This window comes from Miniopterus schreibersii (assembly GCF_964146895.1).
Source record: "Miniopterus schreibersii genome assembly, chromosome: X".
Lineage (NCBI taxonomy): Eukaryota > Metazoa > Chordata > Mammalia > Chiroptera > Miniopteridae > Miniopterus > Miniopterus schreibersii.
The window spans coordinates 58,483,156-58,499,395 of NC_138104.1; the positions used below are offsets into that span (position 1 = coordinate 58,483,156).

Genomic DNA, 16,240 nt, shown 5'->3' on the forward strand with positions numbered 1-16,240 from the left:
AAGTATGACGCTAGTTGCAGGGTTTTCATAAATGACCTTTTAGTAAGCTGAGGAAGTTCCTTTCTAGTTGTTTTTTGAGTGCTTTAATTATGAAAGGATGTCGAATTTTGTCAAATGCTTTTCTGTGTCTATTGAGATGATCCTTTATTCTAATAATGTGGTATATTACATTATTTGATTTTCAGATGTTAAAGAAGCTTTGCAGGTTTTTAGATCTTACTTGGTCATGGTGTATCATTCTTTTTATATGTTGCTGGACTCAATTTGTTAGTTTTATGTTGAAGATTTTCACATTTATATTCATGAGATATTGGTCTGTGGCTTTCTTTTCTTACGATGTCTTTGTATGGTTTTGGTATGAGAGAAACACTGTTCCCTGTTTTTTGAAAGTTTCTGAAAATTTGGTATTATTTCTTCTTTAAATGTCTGATAGAACTCACTAGTGAAGCTGTCTGCGCCTGTGCTTTTCTTTCTGGGAAGTTTTAAACTACTAATTTAATCTCTTGTTATAAAATTTTCTATTTCTTCTTTAGTCAGTTTCCGTAGTTTTCTTTTTTGTTTGTTTTTGTTTTTTAAATCTGGATGATATTTTTTCCATTGCTTTTTCAGAGAGAGAGAGAGAGAGAGAGAGAGAGATGGGGAGGGAAACATCGATGTGAGAGATACATCGATTGGTTGCCTCTCATGCACACACCCCAAGAGGGGTCAGGGATTGCTCCTGCAACTGAGTTACGTGCCCTTGGCCGCAATCGAACCCGGGACCCTTCAGTCCACGGGCTGACACACTAACCACTGAGCCAAACTGGCTAGGGCAGTTTCAGTAGTTTTCATCTTTCCAAGAATTTTTCCATTTCATCAAGGCTTTCTAATTTGTTGGCATACGGTTGTTCATAATATTCCCTTATAATTTTTTCCTTCTGAAAGATTAGTAGTGATGGTCCCTCTTGCACTCGGAATTTTAGTAATTTGAATCTTCTTTTTTTCTTATAAAGCATACCTAAAGTTTGTCAGTATTTATCATTTCAAAGGACCAACTTTTGGTTTCATTGATCTTCTCTATTGTTTCCTGTTCTCTATTTCATTAATTTCCACTCTTAATATTTCTTTCTACCTGCTAGCTTTGGTTTAGTTTGCTCTTCCTTTTTTCAGTGTCTTAAAGTAGAAGGCTAAGCTTATTGACTTGAGACTTTTCTTCATTTTTAATATGGGCACTTACAACTATAAATTTCCCTCTAAGCACCCTTTAGCTGCATCCCGTAAGTTTTGGTATGTTGTGTCTTTGTTTTAATTTCATCTCAAGTTTTTCTTGTGATTTCTTCTTTGATCTATTATTTAATTAGGAGTGCATTTGTGAATTTCCTAAATTTGTTGGAAAACATACTTTGCACTATTTCAATCCTTTAAAAAACATTGATGCATGTTTTATGGCCTAACATATGGTCTGCCCTGGAGAATGTTCCATGTGCACTTGAGAAGAATATATAGCCTGCTGTTGTTGGTTGGAGTATTCTATAGACGTCTGTTAGGTCTAGTTAGTTTATAATATTGTTGAAGTATTTTATATCCTTGCTGATCTTGTACCTAGTTGCTCTATCTTTTAGTGAAAATGGGGTATTGAAATGTCCAAATATAATTTTTGATTTGTCTATTTTGTCCTTCATTTCTGTCAGTGTTTGCTTCATGTTGTTTTGGGGCTCTGTTGTTAGGGGTATATTTTTATAATTTTTATATCTTTCTGATGGATGGACTCATATCATTATAAAATGTTCCTTTTTAGTTCTAGTAACAATCTGTGTTCCAAAGTGTATTTTGTCTGTATAGCCACTTTAGCATTTTTATGGTTGATGTTTGAATGGTAGATCATTTTCCATCCTTCCAACTTATTTGTATCTTTGAATCCATTATGTGTCTTCTGTAGATACCATATCTTGTTATAGATCTTGTTTTTTTCAATTCAGTCTGACAGTCTCTGCCCTTTGATGAGATTATTTAATCCACTTAAATTATGTTATTATTGATATGACTGGATTTATGTTTTCAAGCTTAGTTTTTGTTTTCTATCTTTTATCTTTTTTGTTCCTTCATTCTTCCTTTACTGCTTTTCTTCACATTAAGTGAATATGAATATTTTGTAATATGGCATATTAATTACTTTAATGATTATTTCACTTTATTTTTTGAGTTATATTCTTAATGATTGCTCTAGTGCTTATAATAAATATCTTATCAGAATCTACTAAAGATTTATATTAACTTAATTCCAGTGAGATATAGAAATGTTATTCCTGTATAGCTCTGTTCTCTCTTCCTTTTTTTGTGTTATTATTGTTATGCATATTACATCAATATATAACCAAAAATAATTATAATTATTACTTTATGTCCTTGAAACAAGCTGAGCTAAAAGGAAAGCAAATACATGTTGATCGAATTTGTTATTTACCATTTGTTTCTCCTCATTTCTTCCTGTAGATTCATGTTACTGTATGATGTAATTTTGTTACTCAAATACAACTTTGCCTCCAGCCACCTCCTTTATGTCATTAGTGTCAAAGATATGTTTCTATATATTATAGGCCCATCAGTACAATTACATACATATTATTTTATACAATTGCTTTTCAAAACATTAAGAGAAGAAAGGAAATGTAATATATAATTATACTCTTTTAGAATGATCTATGTAATACCCTTATTGGCACTCTTTGTTTTTGTTTTTTTGTGTGTGTGCAGATTCAAATTACTGTCAGTATCACTTGCCTTAGTCTGCAGTTCTTTTAGTATTTCTTGTAATGTAGATCTGCTAAAAACAAATTTACTTGGCTTTTGTTTATCCGGGTATGTCATTATTTTGCCTTCATTTTTGAAAGAAAACTTTGCTCTCTATAAGATTCTTGGTTGATAGCACCTTCAGGTTTTAACTTCTCCAAACTCTTTCTTCAAATAAAGTCAGTCCCCTTATGGAAGGCAGCATTCCTATGGCTGTTCCTATGGCCTGCCTCTCCCCCTGGGCAGAACTTTCGCTAAGGACCTGGGGGCAGGGACCGCAGCCTAGTTCCTAGAGTAACATTTCTGTTCTAAGTAGGATGCTGGCTATTTTTCTTGGCTTGCCTCTCCTGACATGAAACCTCCATCCTATGGTTACATGGGTTGGGACAATCAGGCCCCAGTACTCCTGGCTTTCTAAAGCAGGGGCAGAGTTTCCACCCTATGCATGGGGGCTAGGTGGAAGAAGGGATACACAGACCTCTTGGCTGCTCTTGCCTGAAACAGAGCTTCAGTAACATGGAGCTAAGGGGATGAAACAGAAGAAACCACAGCCATAGAACGGAAACTGGGGGGTAAGGGGAGGGAGCTGGCCGTGGCTCAAATGCCACAGACTCTTGCTGTTCTTACTGAGATTTAGTAGAGTTCCTTGAATAATTGTTTATTTGCTATATGCCCTTAGGACAATTTCCAGAGATTTTTATGGTTGTTTTTATAAATTTTATCAGCTGTGCTTCTTTCACTGAGTCCACAAATCTCCTCATGCTACCTACCATTCTGAAGGTACTTCTCTCCTTATTTCTTGACCCAACATATCACATTCTGGCCAATTCTAAAAATTTCTCCAAATCAATGTCCTTTCCAAGAATGCTGTTACTACTCTAATTCAGGCCCTAACTATCTTTCTGGATAATACGACATCTTCTTAACTTGTGTTCTGGCCTCCGGTTTCTCAATACTTCAGTTTGTTCTACACATTACTCCCAGACATATCTTTCTAAAGTAGTACTTTGCTGATATCACATTGTTTCTCAAAAACCTTAAAAATCTTTACTCTGCTAAGAAAATAAAGTTCAAACTTCTTGGATCTTTAACAATCCAGCTTCAACTTGTCTTTCCAACGGAACTTTTTACTACTATCCTTCATCCCACCTGGACCATTAGCCATTCCTCGAATATGCCTACAAAGTTGTCATCTCCTGCTGTTTCATCTATCTGGAATGCCTGCATTTATCTCTATCAAAATCCTCCTTAATATTCAAGGCCTGTTCACCTATCATCTTTTCACTCCAACTGGAAGCTTGCTTCCCTTTCTTAACTACTTTGGTGTTTTAGACCATTCGTAAAGCACAGATCTCTTTATGCCTTATATTGGAGAAAACCATGTTTTTGTCTCATCTTCCCCTTACACCAGGCATTCGTCAAGGGCAGGATTTATATACTACCCATCTTCCTATATTCCAGGGTATCTAGTGGATAGTACCTTGCACACAGTAGACATTTAATAAATAGCTGTTAAATTCATGAATGTGTCACATTTTTTGGAGACACCAGTTATTTGAAAAAATGATTTAATGTTAGTCAGCCCAGAGAAGGGTTTATTATCCTTGAGGAGTGTAGTTACTTACCTGTTTTTGTTTTGTTACTTTATATTTATTGTTGACACTATTATAGATGTCCCCATTCCCCACCTTTGCCCACCTCCACCCACCCCCCTCCACCGTCCCTCTGGTACTTACCCGTTCTTTCAATTGGATTACTTCTTTGTCTTTTTGTTGTTTCCACTGTCTAAACTTGTCAGCATCCTCTTTCATCTGACGCACTAACTGTACCCGCTGGTTTTTCATCACCTGTAAAAACAAAAGCCAGTACAAGTATCAGTCATCTGCATTTATTCTAGGTTGATGTGCATATGGACCGACTAACCATTAAGAAGAGAGAAAACTAAGCTGAGAAGGCCACCAACAGACTTTATGATTATGCTTGCAATAGCCCTTGTTATGCTTGCACAGGTTTTCTGAGTATAGACTATACAAATAAACACAAATAACAAATAGAAATAAAAGCAAAAATGTACTTACAAGCTAAATCCAGCCCTAAATTCATGCTATATAAATGAAATTTCAAGGAAATATTTACTAAGTCTCAAGGACAAATCCACCTAGCAACCATTGTATCTGAAGGTTTCAGTACAAGTGGCCTGAAGCAACTACTTGGCAGATAAGTTGAATATTGTCTCTAGGTATTTGTAATTTTGCAACTACTTTATGAAATTATTCCACATAATCATGGAAGGTGGTCAGGATATTACCACTAAATATTAAGGTATCATTGCCCTTTGTTTTTCAGGGAATCTAACATTAAATTCTGAATGTCAAAGAAGGGTTTTGTTATTCAGATTCTAGATGACCACTACGAATAATGTTCTGCAAAAGGGACTTTTGTGGAGATTTACACACTTGAAATGATGACCCTGCCTGCTACTTTCTCACCTGAAAACACCTATGTAGTATAATTCCAAATGGAACACCTATGTTTGTAAGTTTCAGTAGGGCAAATGCATAGATAGAGTTTAATACCCGTATCTCCTGGTTCAGTTTGGAGATGGTATGCTCTGTGGATTCTTTCAGCTTCAGAAGTTTTGACTGTTCATTCAGTTTCTTCTTTAGATCAGCTATTTGACCCTCTAGCTCCTGGAGACGTTTGCGGCGGCGCTCACTCAACCTAAACACAGATGCTGTAGAAATGAAGACTAGGAGCAGCAAAGCCTGACTTCAAAAGACATAGTATTAGACTCACAGGCTCACAACCCTGATATAAAATAGGTGGCCAGTCACATAGCCATCTTCAAATATGAATACCACCCAAACAATCAAAACAGTCTCAATAATGGGGGCTTAATACAGAGTCAAAGAACAACTTTCTGAGTATATAACAATGTGATTGCCTCAATACCCCCCCCCCCACCCATACCACTATGTGTTAAAAGGATGGTTCTTTGAAGCCATTTCACTTCACTTTAGCTTTAGGAAATAATTCTGATTATTACAGAAGTATGAGATAGAAAGTTAACATTCAGCATTACTTTTAAGAACATGACCTTTAGACTCAATAGAAAGATACAACAGTCACTGAGTAAAATGAAGGTAGAATAGCCAATAAGGCGGAGGTTTGAGGGAGAGTAGGATATTCTGTTTATCTGACTTGGCTTTATTCTTAACTAAGAAATGGCTAGATTGATTTTTCGCTTACTAGCCCAGATGTTAGTTCTATTCACAAGCTAATTTACCACCAGAGCAGGGATAAACTGTTGCCGACTGGTAGGTCTGATAATCTTTCAAAATCCAGCTCAAATGCTAACTTCTTGTAAAGCTTTCCTTGATCATGCCAGCCCAAACTAATATCTCCTGCCTCTTAAAGCAATTACTGACTAAGAAATTTATCTGGCTACTAATCATATGCTGTGTCATGGAGTTCTTTTACTGTCATCATGAGATGTTATTTAAAATCTCAATTAATTAACTTTTCTTTAGGTCTCCCCCTCCACAACTAAGTTTAAATTTTGTGGTTGCAGGAAATGGCTCTTTTACTTCTCTGTTTCCTCTACAGCTCTTCATACATAATAGGAACTTGATGTAATATTTATTGACTTTCTTCTTACTTGGCTTGGTTAACATCCTTCTTTGTTGCCTGAAGTTCAAGAAGCAATTCTTCCTTTTCCTTTTGCAGATTGATGACTTCCAATTCTAGATTTTTAATGTTATCCTACAAAAGTTATAGGTCAGAGAGAAAGAAGGCATTAAAGGCACAGGAAGAAAATCACTTCAACATTCCACATTTAAGGAACTATGCACTTAATTTCACCACTTTAATCGCATACTAAAAACATTTGTACTTGATTTGATGGATTTAATGTTATGTAGTGGGAAAAGTATGGACTTGGACCAAAGGGCTGGGCTTGAGCCTTGATTCCAGCACTTACTATCTAAATATCTTAGGGAAGGTCACTTCATTTCTTTTAGCCTTAGTTTCTGTGCAGAACAGAGTTAATATAGCAGGCATGAGATTACTATCTTTAAAAAAGGAAAGGGGGGACATCTATAATACTCTCAATAAAAAAAATGCCTGCTTGTAAGGTTGGCGCATAGCTCATGTCTGGAAACTTGGAATTTGGTAGGGTTCCCACCATTCTCTAACTGACAAGAGTGACTCATTATGCTTAAACTGTGCAAACAATATGATTTATCCTGAGTACATGCTTTCCTTTTGGGAGTCTAGAATTTTGGTATATGCCAGGCAGAGAATACCTACATGAATGACCCCTGGTAAAATCCCTGGATTCCTAGGCTTAGAGGAACCTCACTGATAGACAACATTTCAGATATGTTGTCGCAACCCATTGCTGGAAAAAGTAGGTACATGCTGTGTGATTCCACTGGGAGAAGACTCTTGGAAGCTCGCACCTGGTTTCCTTCAGACTTTGCCCCATGTGCCTTTTCCCTTTGCTGATTTTGCTTTATGTCCTTTCACTCTAATAAATCTTAGCTGTGAGTATGACATATGCTGAGTCCCCTAAGTCCTCCTTGGTGAATTGTTGAACCTGCAGGTGGTTGTGGGGATCACCAAGAGTTTCCCTATCTATGTAAATAGTTAACAACACCACTTACCTCACAGAGTTGTTGTGAAGATCAAATAAGACAAAAAAGTAAAGACATTTTGTAAATTGTAAAGAGCGCACAAACATCCTTATGTTCAGAACTTTCAAACATATGTATTCAATAGCAACTGTAGTTCTGCATGAATTTAGGAAACAAATTCTAGAAACTGAAGTTTGGTAGTTTTCAAGATTGGGAAACCTGAATGAACAGATTCCTTCCTGTTATCATAACCAAGAATGATTTATGGAAAATGGGTGGCCAAGTGGTTGACAGCTAAGAAGATGTAGGCATTAGACCAGCAGTGAAATCACACAAAGAGCAGAGGCAGGTTAGGTGGGGCTTTATCAGACAAGCTTTCTAAATAGGCAAGAACTGTTTTCCATGAAATATACTGAGCCACTTCAGTATAACCAATAAAAATCCATCTCATTGCTTTATAGTTACTCTGCATATTTAAACTGGCAATAATGGATGTGTATGTCTGTGTATACTTACAGAACTAACACATGAAAACATTCTTATAAAAAAAAGTCCAGATAATACATATAAAGGGCAAGTTCCCCTGACTGCCTCACCCCTGCCAAAATTTCAGTCCCCTCTCCAGAAGTAACCACTGTTATTAGCTTAATCCAGACCTTCCAGATATTTTTCTAGATGTTTATATATTCTAGACATTTACACATATATGAAAGTGCATAGACTATATATGTATTTAATAAATATATTGTAGAAAATGTCTAGCATACTAGAATATGTGTAAACAGATATAAAATATAATATGTATACACACAAATGTGCATATATGTATGTGTGTGTACATATTGAAGTGTATTATAGATAAATAGAGTTACACTTTGTGTATATATTATTCTGTCACTTGCCTTTTTAAAAACCTGGTATTGGAGATTTATTTATATCAGTGCATATATAGATCTATCTCATTCTGTTTTTTTGCTATAATGAAATATTCTTGTACATGCTTTCTGTGCACTTGTGCAAGGTTTTTCTAGGCTAGAGATGAGTGGAATTACAGGATCACGGAGGGTACACATTTTCAATTTCAATAGATACTGACAAATTGTCCTCCAAAGTGGCTATTCCAATTTACACTCTTGCTAGCTATGTATGAGAGTACCTGTTTTCCTGCACCCTTGTCAACATTTGATATTACTACACTTCCAAATTTGCACCAATCAGATGGGTAAAAAATAGTATGTCTTCATTATATATACCATATTCAGTCAATAATTGTCTCACCAACTCCACAAAAGGAATTATTCAAATATTTGAGTCCTGGGCTACTATAACTCATTGTAATCTTCATTAGTCAGAACCTATACCTCCTCAAATTTTTCTATGGCAATGCTTCACAGTGAGAGAAAAAGTACTGTTTAGAACAAAAAATTACCTTATTTCTTAGAAAAAGAGAGACAGTGATTTACATGTGATTAAAAATTACTGTTTACATTAAGAATTTATTTCCTCTTTAAGATTCCTTTTTAACTTAAATTTTACTTTTCAATTACAGTTTACATTCATTATTATTTTATATTAATTCAGGTATACAGCATTCATGTTCCCCTAACTGTTAGGTTTTGGAGCTCAAGTATGTTTGATTTCAAGGGGAAAAAGGACAAGATATCTTACTACAGCTATAGCTATAGCTCCTTAGTAGCAACTCCTCATATAGTTAGCACACTGGGGGGACATATCCCCATGTTTCTAGGCAAGAGTACAAGAAGAGAGGAATACTTTTTCAAACTATTAATCCTTTGTTTACCCTGCAAAAGCTAAAATGCATTCAACCTAAAAAAAGCTTCATTTTAAGTTCTGTTAACAAGGAGGATTGAGCTACATATTTAACTTGCTCCCTCCTAAAATCCCATTAAAGTGACCTAAAAGAAGGGTATAAGTCAGCAAGGATGAAGAGAGCAGTTAAAAGATATAAACACATTTTGGAAAAGGAAAACAGTTGGGTAAGTAATGACTGAGTAAGCAGAGTTGAAAAGCTAAAATATGACTCCTGTAGGACAAATGGCAAGAAAAAAGCCAATTTATACCATAGAACTAGAGAGAGGAGCAGAGGTGTCTCCTCTGGACACACCAAACCTGACAGACTCAACTCACAGACAGCAGACGATGGAAGGCAACGATAAAGTATCATACTGCTGATAGACAATTAAATATAAGTCTGTATATGACTGGAGAGACTCCAATTCCCTTATTTTCTCTGGGTTACCAAAAATAGGGCATACCACCACTCTGCCCACATAACTCCAGGTAGGAGAATGAATGAGAGATTTCTTTATTAGAAACTGATTAGCCCAAGAGAAACCCATGCATACAGAACTTCCTATTGTTTTTTAGTACCTCACTGTTAAATATAAATGGACAGCTAAAGATCACTAGAAATTTGAGGCATGTTTCTTACCTGAAAGACCAAAACAAAAACACTAAAGTAAGAAATTTGGAGGAAACAGAGGTAAGGTAGGAAGAAGAAAACCTCAACAAAATTTAATTTATATCCTTAGAGATGAGCACTACATCCATGAAAGAAAGAAAGAAAGGAGAAAAAAAAAAGAATAGAAGACTAGCAAAGAAACAATGCTAGGAAACCTCGTATTAAAGGAGAACACAAATTTCTAGATTGAAAGGACACACCAAGCACCAAGCACAATAAATGAGAAAAGACCCATACCAAGGCTCATCACCGAAATGAAATAACACTTTGGGACAACGAAAAGATCCTGAAAGTGTCCAGAGGAAAAAAAAATACAGGTCAAATAAAAACCAACATGAATTACAATGGACTTCTTAACAGTAACATTGGAAATAGAAGACAATGGAGCAAAGCCTTCAAAATTTTTTAAAAATTCCATTATAGAATTCTAAATCCAGTCAAGCTAACAAGTGTAAGAGGAACAGCAAAAAGCCATTTGTAAGCATGCAATTGTTTCCCTTTCATGTACACTTTCTTAGAAAGCTACTAGGATTGTATTCTACCTACACAAAGGAGTATCCCAAGAAGGAAGAAGACACAAAATCTGTTTCAATATACACATGAGACATGAAGCAGGTTCCCGGGATGATGGTCACAGGTTGATGGCTGGGCAATAGGTCTAGAGAAAGCAAACCAGGACAGAAGATTCCAGGAGGATTGTCTTCAAAAAAGAAATGGATTGATAAATTATCTGGTATATTTGACCACATTGAGAGGAATTTTATCATTCTGTTAAGAAGTTTGGAGATAAATTATTGACAGGTACATAGAAGACTAAGTAAATGTAAAAATGAGATTATTAGAGTCGGTCCAAGATGGTAGCATAGGTAGATGCTGAAGTCACCCTCTTGCAATAATACATCAAATATACACCTGTATTCAGAGCAAATCCTCCTAAGAGACAACTGTGAGCCCATTGAACACCCTGTGCAGAACAAACAAGAGAGAGTGACCGCCTAGAGAAGGTTGGGGAACCACAAGAGCTCTCCGGGAGCAGAGAGAACAATCCAGCACTGGAGGAGTGGGTGAGAGCCATTGTTTATGTTTTTCCTGAACCTGGACAACAGGTGGGAGCTCCATCCAGGTTCTCTGGTGGACCTGTAGGGTGCTATAGCATGTCCCCAGCCACCCCTACTTGAGCTAGACCTGGCAGAAACAGGAGAGTGCCAAAGTGTACATACAAGGGGACTCTCCACCTGGAGATTTATCCAGCAGGTGCAGCTGCTTTGCACTCCCACTGGGCTGCACACACAAAGAGTTCCTCTTCCTGGACAAAGTATGGAGCCTACAGAACACTGCAGTACCCACTTTCAGGGCTTTCCTGTCCAAAGAAAGTGCAGAGATAGTGGGGTGCTACTGTGTGGTCATGTGGGGCTCTCCCACCTAGAAAGAGTGTGGAGCTGACACAATGCTATTGGTACCTACACACAGGACTGCCCATTACAGAGAAATTACGGAGATAGTGGGGCACTGCTGCACCCATAAGTGGGTCCGCCCAACCAGAAGAAAATGTGGTTAGAAAAACTTTGCGGTACCCACATGCAGGAATGCCCCATGTGGAGTAAGTGGGGTGCTACTGTGGACCCACCCATGGCAGGAGTTCCTGCCCCCGCCCAGGAGAGAGTTCAGAACTACCAAAGTATTGCTGTGTGCGCCCATGGAAGGCTGCCCCAACAGGAGAAAGGGCTGAACTAGTAGGGCAACAGGCAGAGTGGCTCCGCCTAGACCTTGCTCTGACTGAGGATAATTTAAGAAACAGGGCATGCACACAGGGATGCCTATGGAGTGAGAGGGGTGTGGCTGAGAGTACAAGGAGCTGTGCTGCTTGGAAAGGGAGTAGAACTAGCAAAGTGCTGAGGTGCCTGCACACAGGCCTGGCCCAATGGGAGAGGGAGGGGAGTAGGTGGGGTCTAAAGATGCAAGGTCACAAAGCAACCCTGCACAGGCCCAGCTCAGATCACAGACAGTTAAAGCAACAGGGCACTCCAAAAGCCCAGCGAGCAGCCCCATGTACATCACGCAACCCCACCCAGATTATAAGGGCAAGGAAGCAAGCACATACCAGGCTACCCCACTCAGAACACACCCCTTCAGCCCAGGTGACACACCAGGCACTGCACACACCTGCCCCAACTACAACCTGCCTGCCAAAACTATTTGACACACAGTCTACTCAGAAACTACTCTTTCAGATTGGAAGAGAATTATTCTATCCAGCTCACAGGAATAAACACAGAAAGTCAAACAAAATGGGAAAGCAAAAGGATATGCCTCAAATGAAGGAACAAGGAAAAACTCAGAGAAAAGCCCTAATGAAATGGAGATAAGTAATTTTCTTGATAAAGAATTCAAAGAAATGGCCATAAGGATGTTCAAGAAACTTTAGACTACAATAGAAAAACTCAGAACACTTCAACACAGAGATAGAAAATGTAAAGAAGAACAAATCAGAGATGAAGAATATAATAGCTGAAATTAAAAAATACATTAGAAGAAATAAACAGCAAATTAGTTGAAATAGAAGAATGGATTAGTAACCCGGATGACAAAATAGTGGAAATCACCCAATCAGAACAGCAAAATGAAAAAAGAACTTCAAAAAATGAGGATAGTATAAGAGATATCTGAAATAACATCAAGCACCCTAACATTCACATTATTGGGATTCTGGAAGGAGAGAGAAAGAGGCAGAAAGAATATTTGAAGAAATAATGACTGAAAACCTTCCTAATCTAGGTAAGGAAATAGACATGCAGGTCCAGAAAGTACAGAGAGTTCCAAGTAAGATGAACAAACCCAAAGAGATCCACATCAAGACATATTCTAATTAAAATGGCAAAAGTTAAGGATAAAGAATCAATCATAAAGGCAGCAAAAATGAAAAAAAAACAAAACAAGTTACAGACAAGGGAAACTCCAAAAGACTATCAGCTGATTTCTCAGAAGCAACTTTATAGGCCAGAAGGGAGTGGCAAGAGATATTTAAAGTGCTCAAAGAAAGGAATCTACAACCTAAGATACTTTAGTTAGCAAGGTTATTAACAGTCAAACCTCAGTTCTCGAATGTCTCCCATCTCCAACAATTCGCTTCTCAACCTGAAAACCTTTTCATGCTGATACCTATATGATCAGTCACGCATCTCTCAGGAGACAATTGAGAATGTGTGAGTATGAGTCAGTTTACCACTAAACCTCACATTGTTAGCATCTCAGGAAATTGTGCTGTAAATATTTTGTTGTTTATTATTATTAAATTTTAATTTTTACTGTACATTTCCTTTCCTTTTTGTTAAATATTCATTTACATTTCACATCCTTTTTGTTTTTAAAGTGTTTATTTATAGACAAACAGTACATTAGACATGTATTGTAAATAAGAAAGGCTAAAACAGGGAACCATTTGGGGGGTCTGGAACGGATTAATTCAATTTATATTATTTCTAATGGGAAAAAATGATTTGGTTTTCAAACAGCCTTCTGGAACGAATTAAATTTGAGAACCGAGGTTCCACTGCATTTAGAATTGAAGGAGAAATAGAGTTTCCCAGAGAAGCAAAAACTAAAGGAGTTCACCACCACTAAACGAGCCTTGCAGGAAATGTTAACGGGTCTTCTTTATGGAGAAAAGAGAAGACCATACCCAGAAGTAAGAAAATACAAGAAAATAAAAAATCTCACTGGTAAAGGCAAATATACAATAATCAACCACTTAAAAAGTTAATAGGAAGGTTAAAAGACAATAGTAGCAAAATTAACTATAACTATAATAAATAATCAGGAGACACACAAAACAAAAAGATATAAAACATGACATCAAAAACAGAGAAGAGAGGGAGGAGTAAATATGTACTGCTTTTAGAATTAGATTGAACTTAAATGCCTATCAGCTTAAAATAGAGTGTTATAGATATAGATGGATATATATGAACCTCATAGTAACCATAAACCAAAACCATGCCAAAAATACACCAAAAAAATGACGAGAAAGGAATCCAATGAAAACACTAAAGAAAACCAATGAATCAGAAAGAGATCAAGAGAAGAAACAGTATAGAACAACAAAAACAATAAGCAAAATGGCAATGAGCACATACCTATCAATAACCTTAAATGTAAATGGATTAAGTGTCCCAATCAAAAGATATAGGGTAACTGAATGGAAATAACACCCATCTATATGCTGCTTATAAGAGACTCACTTCAGCTCAAAAGACAAACAGAAACTGAAAGTAAAGAGATGGAGAAAGATATTCCATGCAAAAAGAAATTTTAAAGAAAGCTGGGGTGCCCAGCCGGGCGTGGCTCAGCGGTTGAGCGTCGACCTGGGATCCAGGCGATCAGGGTTCGATTCCCGGTCAGGGCACATGCCTGGGTTGCGGGCTCTATCAATGACTCTCTCATCATTGATGTTTCTATTTCTCTCTCCCTCTCCTTTCCTCTCTCTGAAATCAATAAAGATATATTGAAAGAAAGAGAAAGAAAGAAAAAAGAAAGAAAGAAAGAAAGAAAGAAAGAAAGAAAGAAGAAAGAAAGAAAGAAAGAAAGAAAGAAAGAAAGAAAGAAAGAAAGAAAGAAAGAAAGAAAGAAAGAAAGAAAGAAAGAAAGAAAGAAAGAAAGAAGAAAGCAAGCTGGGGTGACAATACTCATATCACATAAGTAGACTTCAAAACAAAGAATATAAAATGAGACAAAGAAGGCCATTACATAATGTTAAAGGGGTCAATTCAAACAGAGGATCTAAAAATTATATATATCTATGCACCCAACATAGAAGCACTCAAATAAATAAAGCAAATGTTAGTGGACATAAAAGCAGAAATTAACAATAATACTGTAATAGTTGGGGGCTTTAATACTACACTTACTTCAATGGGCAGATCATCCAGACAAAAAATTAATAAGGAAATAATGGTCTTAAATGCCACATTAGACCAGTCTGACTTGCTAGACATTTACAGAGCTTTTTATCCAAAAACCGCAAGCTACACATTTTTCTCAAGTGCACATGGAACCTTTTCCACCATAGATCACATACTAGGCCACAAGACATGCCTCAATAAATTTAAGAAGATTGAAACTATATCCAGCATATTTTTTTTTACCACAATGGCATGAAACCAGAAATCAATTACAGGAAAAGAAATGGAAAAAAACACAAATACTGGAGATTAAACAACGTGCTTCTAAAAAACCAATGGATCAAAGAGGAAATCAAACAGGAAATCAAAGATTACTGTATGACAAATGAAAGTGAAAATACAACCTTACAAAATCTATGGTCTGCAGCAAAAGCAGGAATAATCCCAAATACAGAGTCTAAATCTATACCTTAAGAAATCTGAAAAAGAACAAACAAAACTCAAAGGAGGAAGGAAATAATAAAGATCAGAGCAGAAATAAATGACATAGAGACTAACAAAACAATACAAAAGGTCAATGAAACCAAGAGCTGGTTCTTTGAAAAGTTAAACAAGATTGATGAACCTTTAGCCGGACTCATCAAGAAACAAAGAGAGAGGACCCAAATAAACAAAATCGGAAACAAAAGAGGTGAAATAACAACTGACCCAACAGAAATACAAAGGATTGTAAGCAAATACTATGAACAACTATATGCTACCAAGCTGGACAATCTGGATGAAATGGACAAATTCCTAGAAAAATACAACCTCCCAAAACTCAATCGGGAACAGTCAGAAAACCTGAATAGGCCGAAAACTGACGAAGTTGAAGCAGTGCTCAAAGGGCTCCCAGCACACAAAAGCCCTGGCCCGGATGGCTTCAAAGGGGAGTTTCACTAAACATTCAAAGAAGAATTAACACCCACCCTCCTCAAACTATTTCAAAAAATCCAAGAGGAAGGAACACTTCCAACCTCTTTTTAAAAGGCCAGCATTAGCTTAATTCCAAAATCAGATAAAGACACTACAAAGAAAGAGAAATACAGGCCAATATCCCTGATGAACATAGATGCTAAAACCCTAAACAAAATATTAGCAAACAGGATCCAGCAATATATTAAAAAGATCATACATCATGACCAAGTGGGATTTATTCCAGGGATGCAAGGCTGGTTCAATATTCGCAAATCAAGAAACGTGATACATCACATAAACAAAAATCACATGATCATATCAACAGATGCAGAAAAAGTATTAGACAAAATCCAGCACCCATTTCTGATAAAAACTCTCAACAAAGTGGGAATAGAGGGATCATACCTCACCATAATAAAGGCCATATATAACAAACCTACAGCCAACATCATACTCAATGGGCAAAAACTAAAATCATTTCCCCTAAGAACAGGAACAAG

General features: G+C 36.8%; 1 protein-coding gene across 3 annotated transcripts in view; it reads right to left on the minus strand.

Moving 5' to 3' along the window:
• KIF4A (kinesin family member 4A) overlaps positions 1-16,240 on the minus strand; it is a 126,185-nt gene that overhangs the window by 31,200 nt on the left and 78,745 nt on the right. For all 3 annotated transcript variants that reach the window (XM_081126622.1, XM_081126623.1, XM_081126624.1), the window contains 3 exons: positions 6,428-6,531; positions 5,346-5,490; positions 4,506-4,616 (listed from right to left, as the gene is read on the minus strand). In XM_081126622.1, coding sequence (XP_080982748.1) covers positions 4,506-4,616; positions 5,346-5,490; positions 6,428-6,531 — 360 coding nt within the window. The remainder of the gene's footprint in view (positions 1-4,505; positions 4,617-5,345; positions 5,491-6,427; positions 6,532-16,240) is intronic.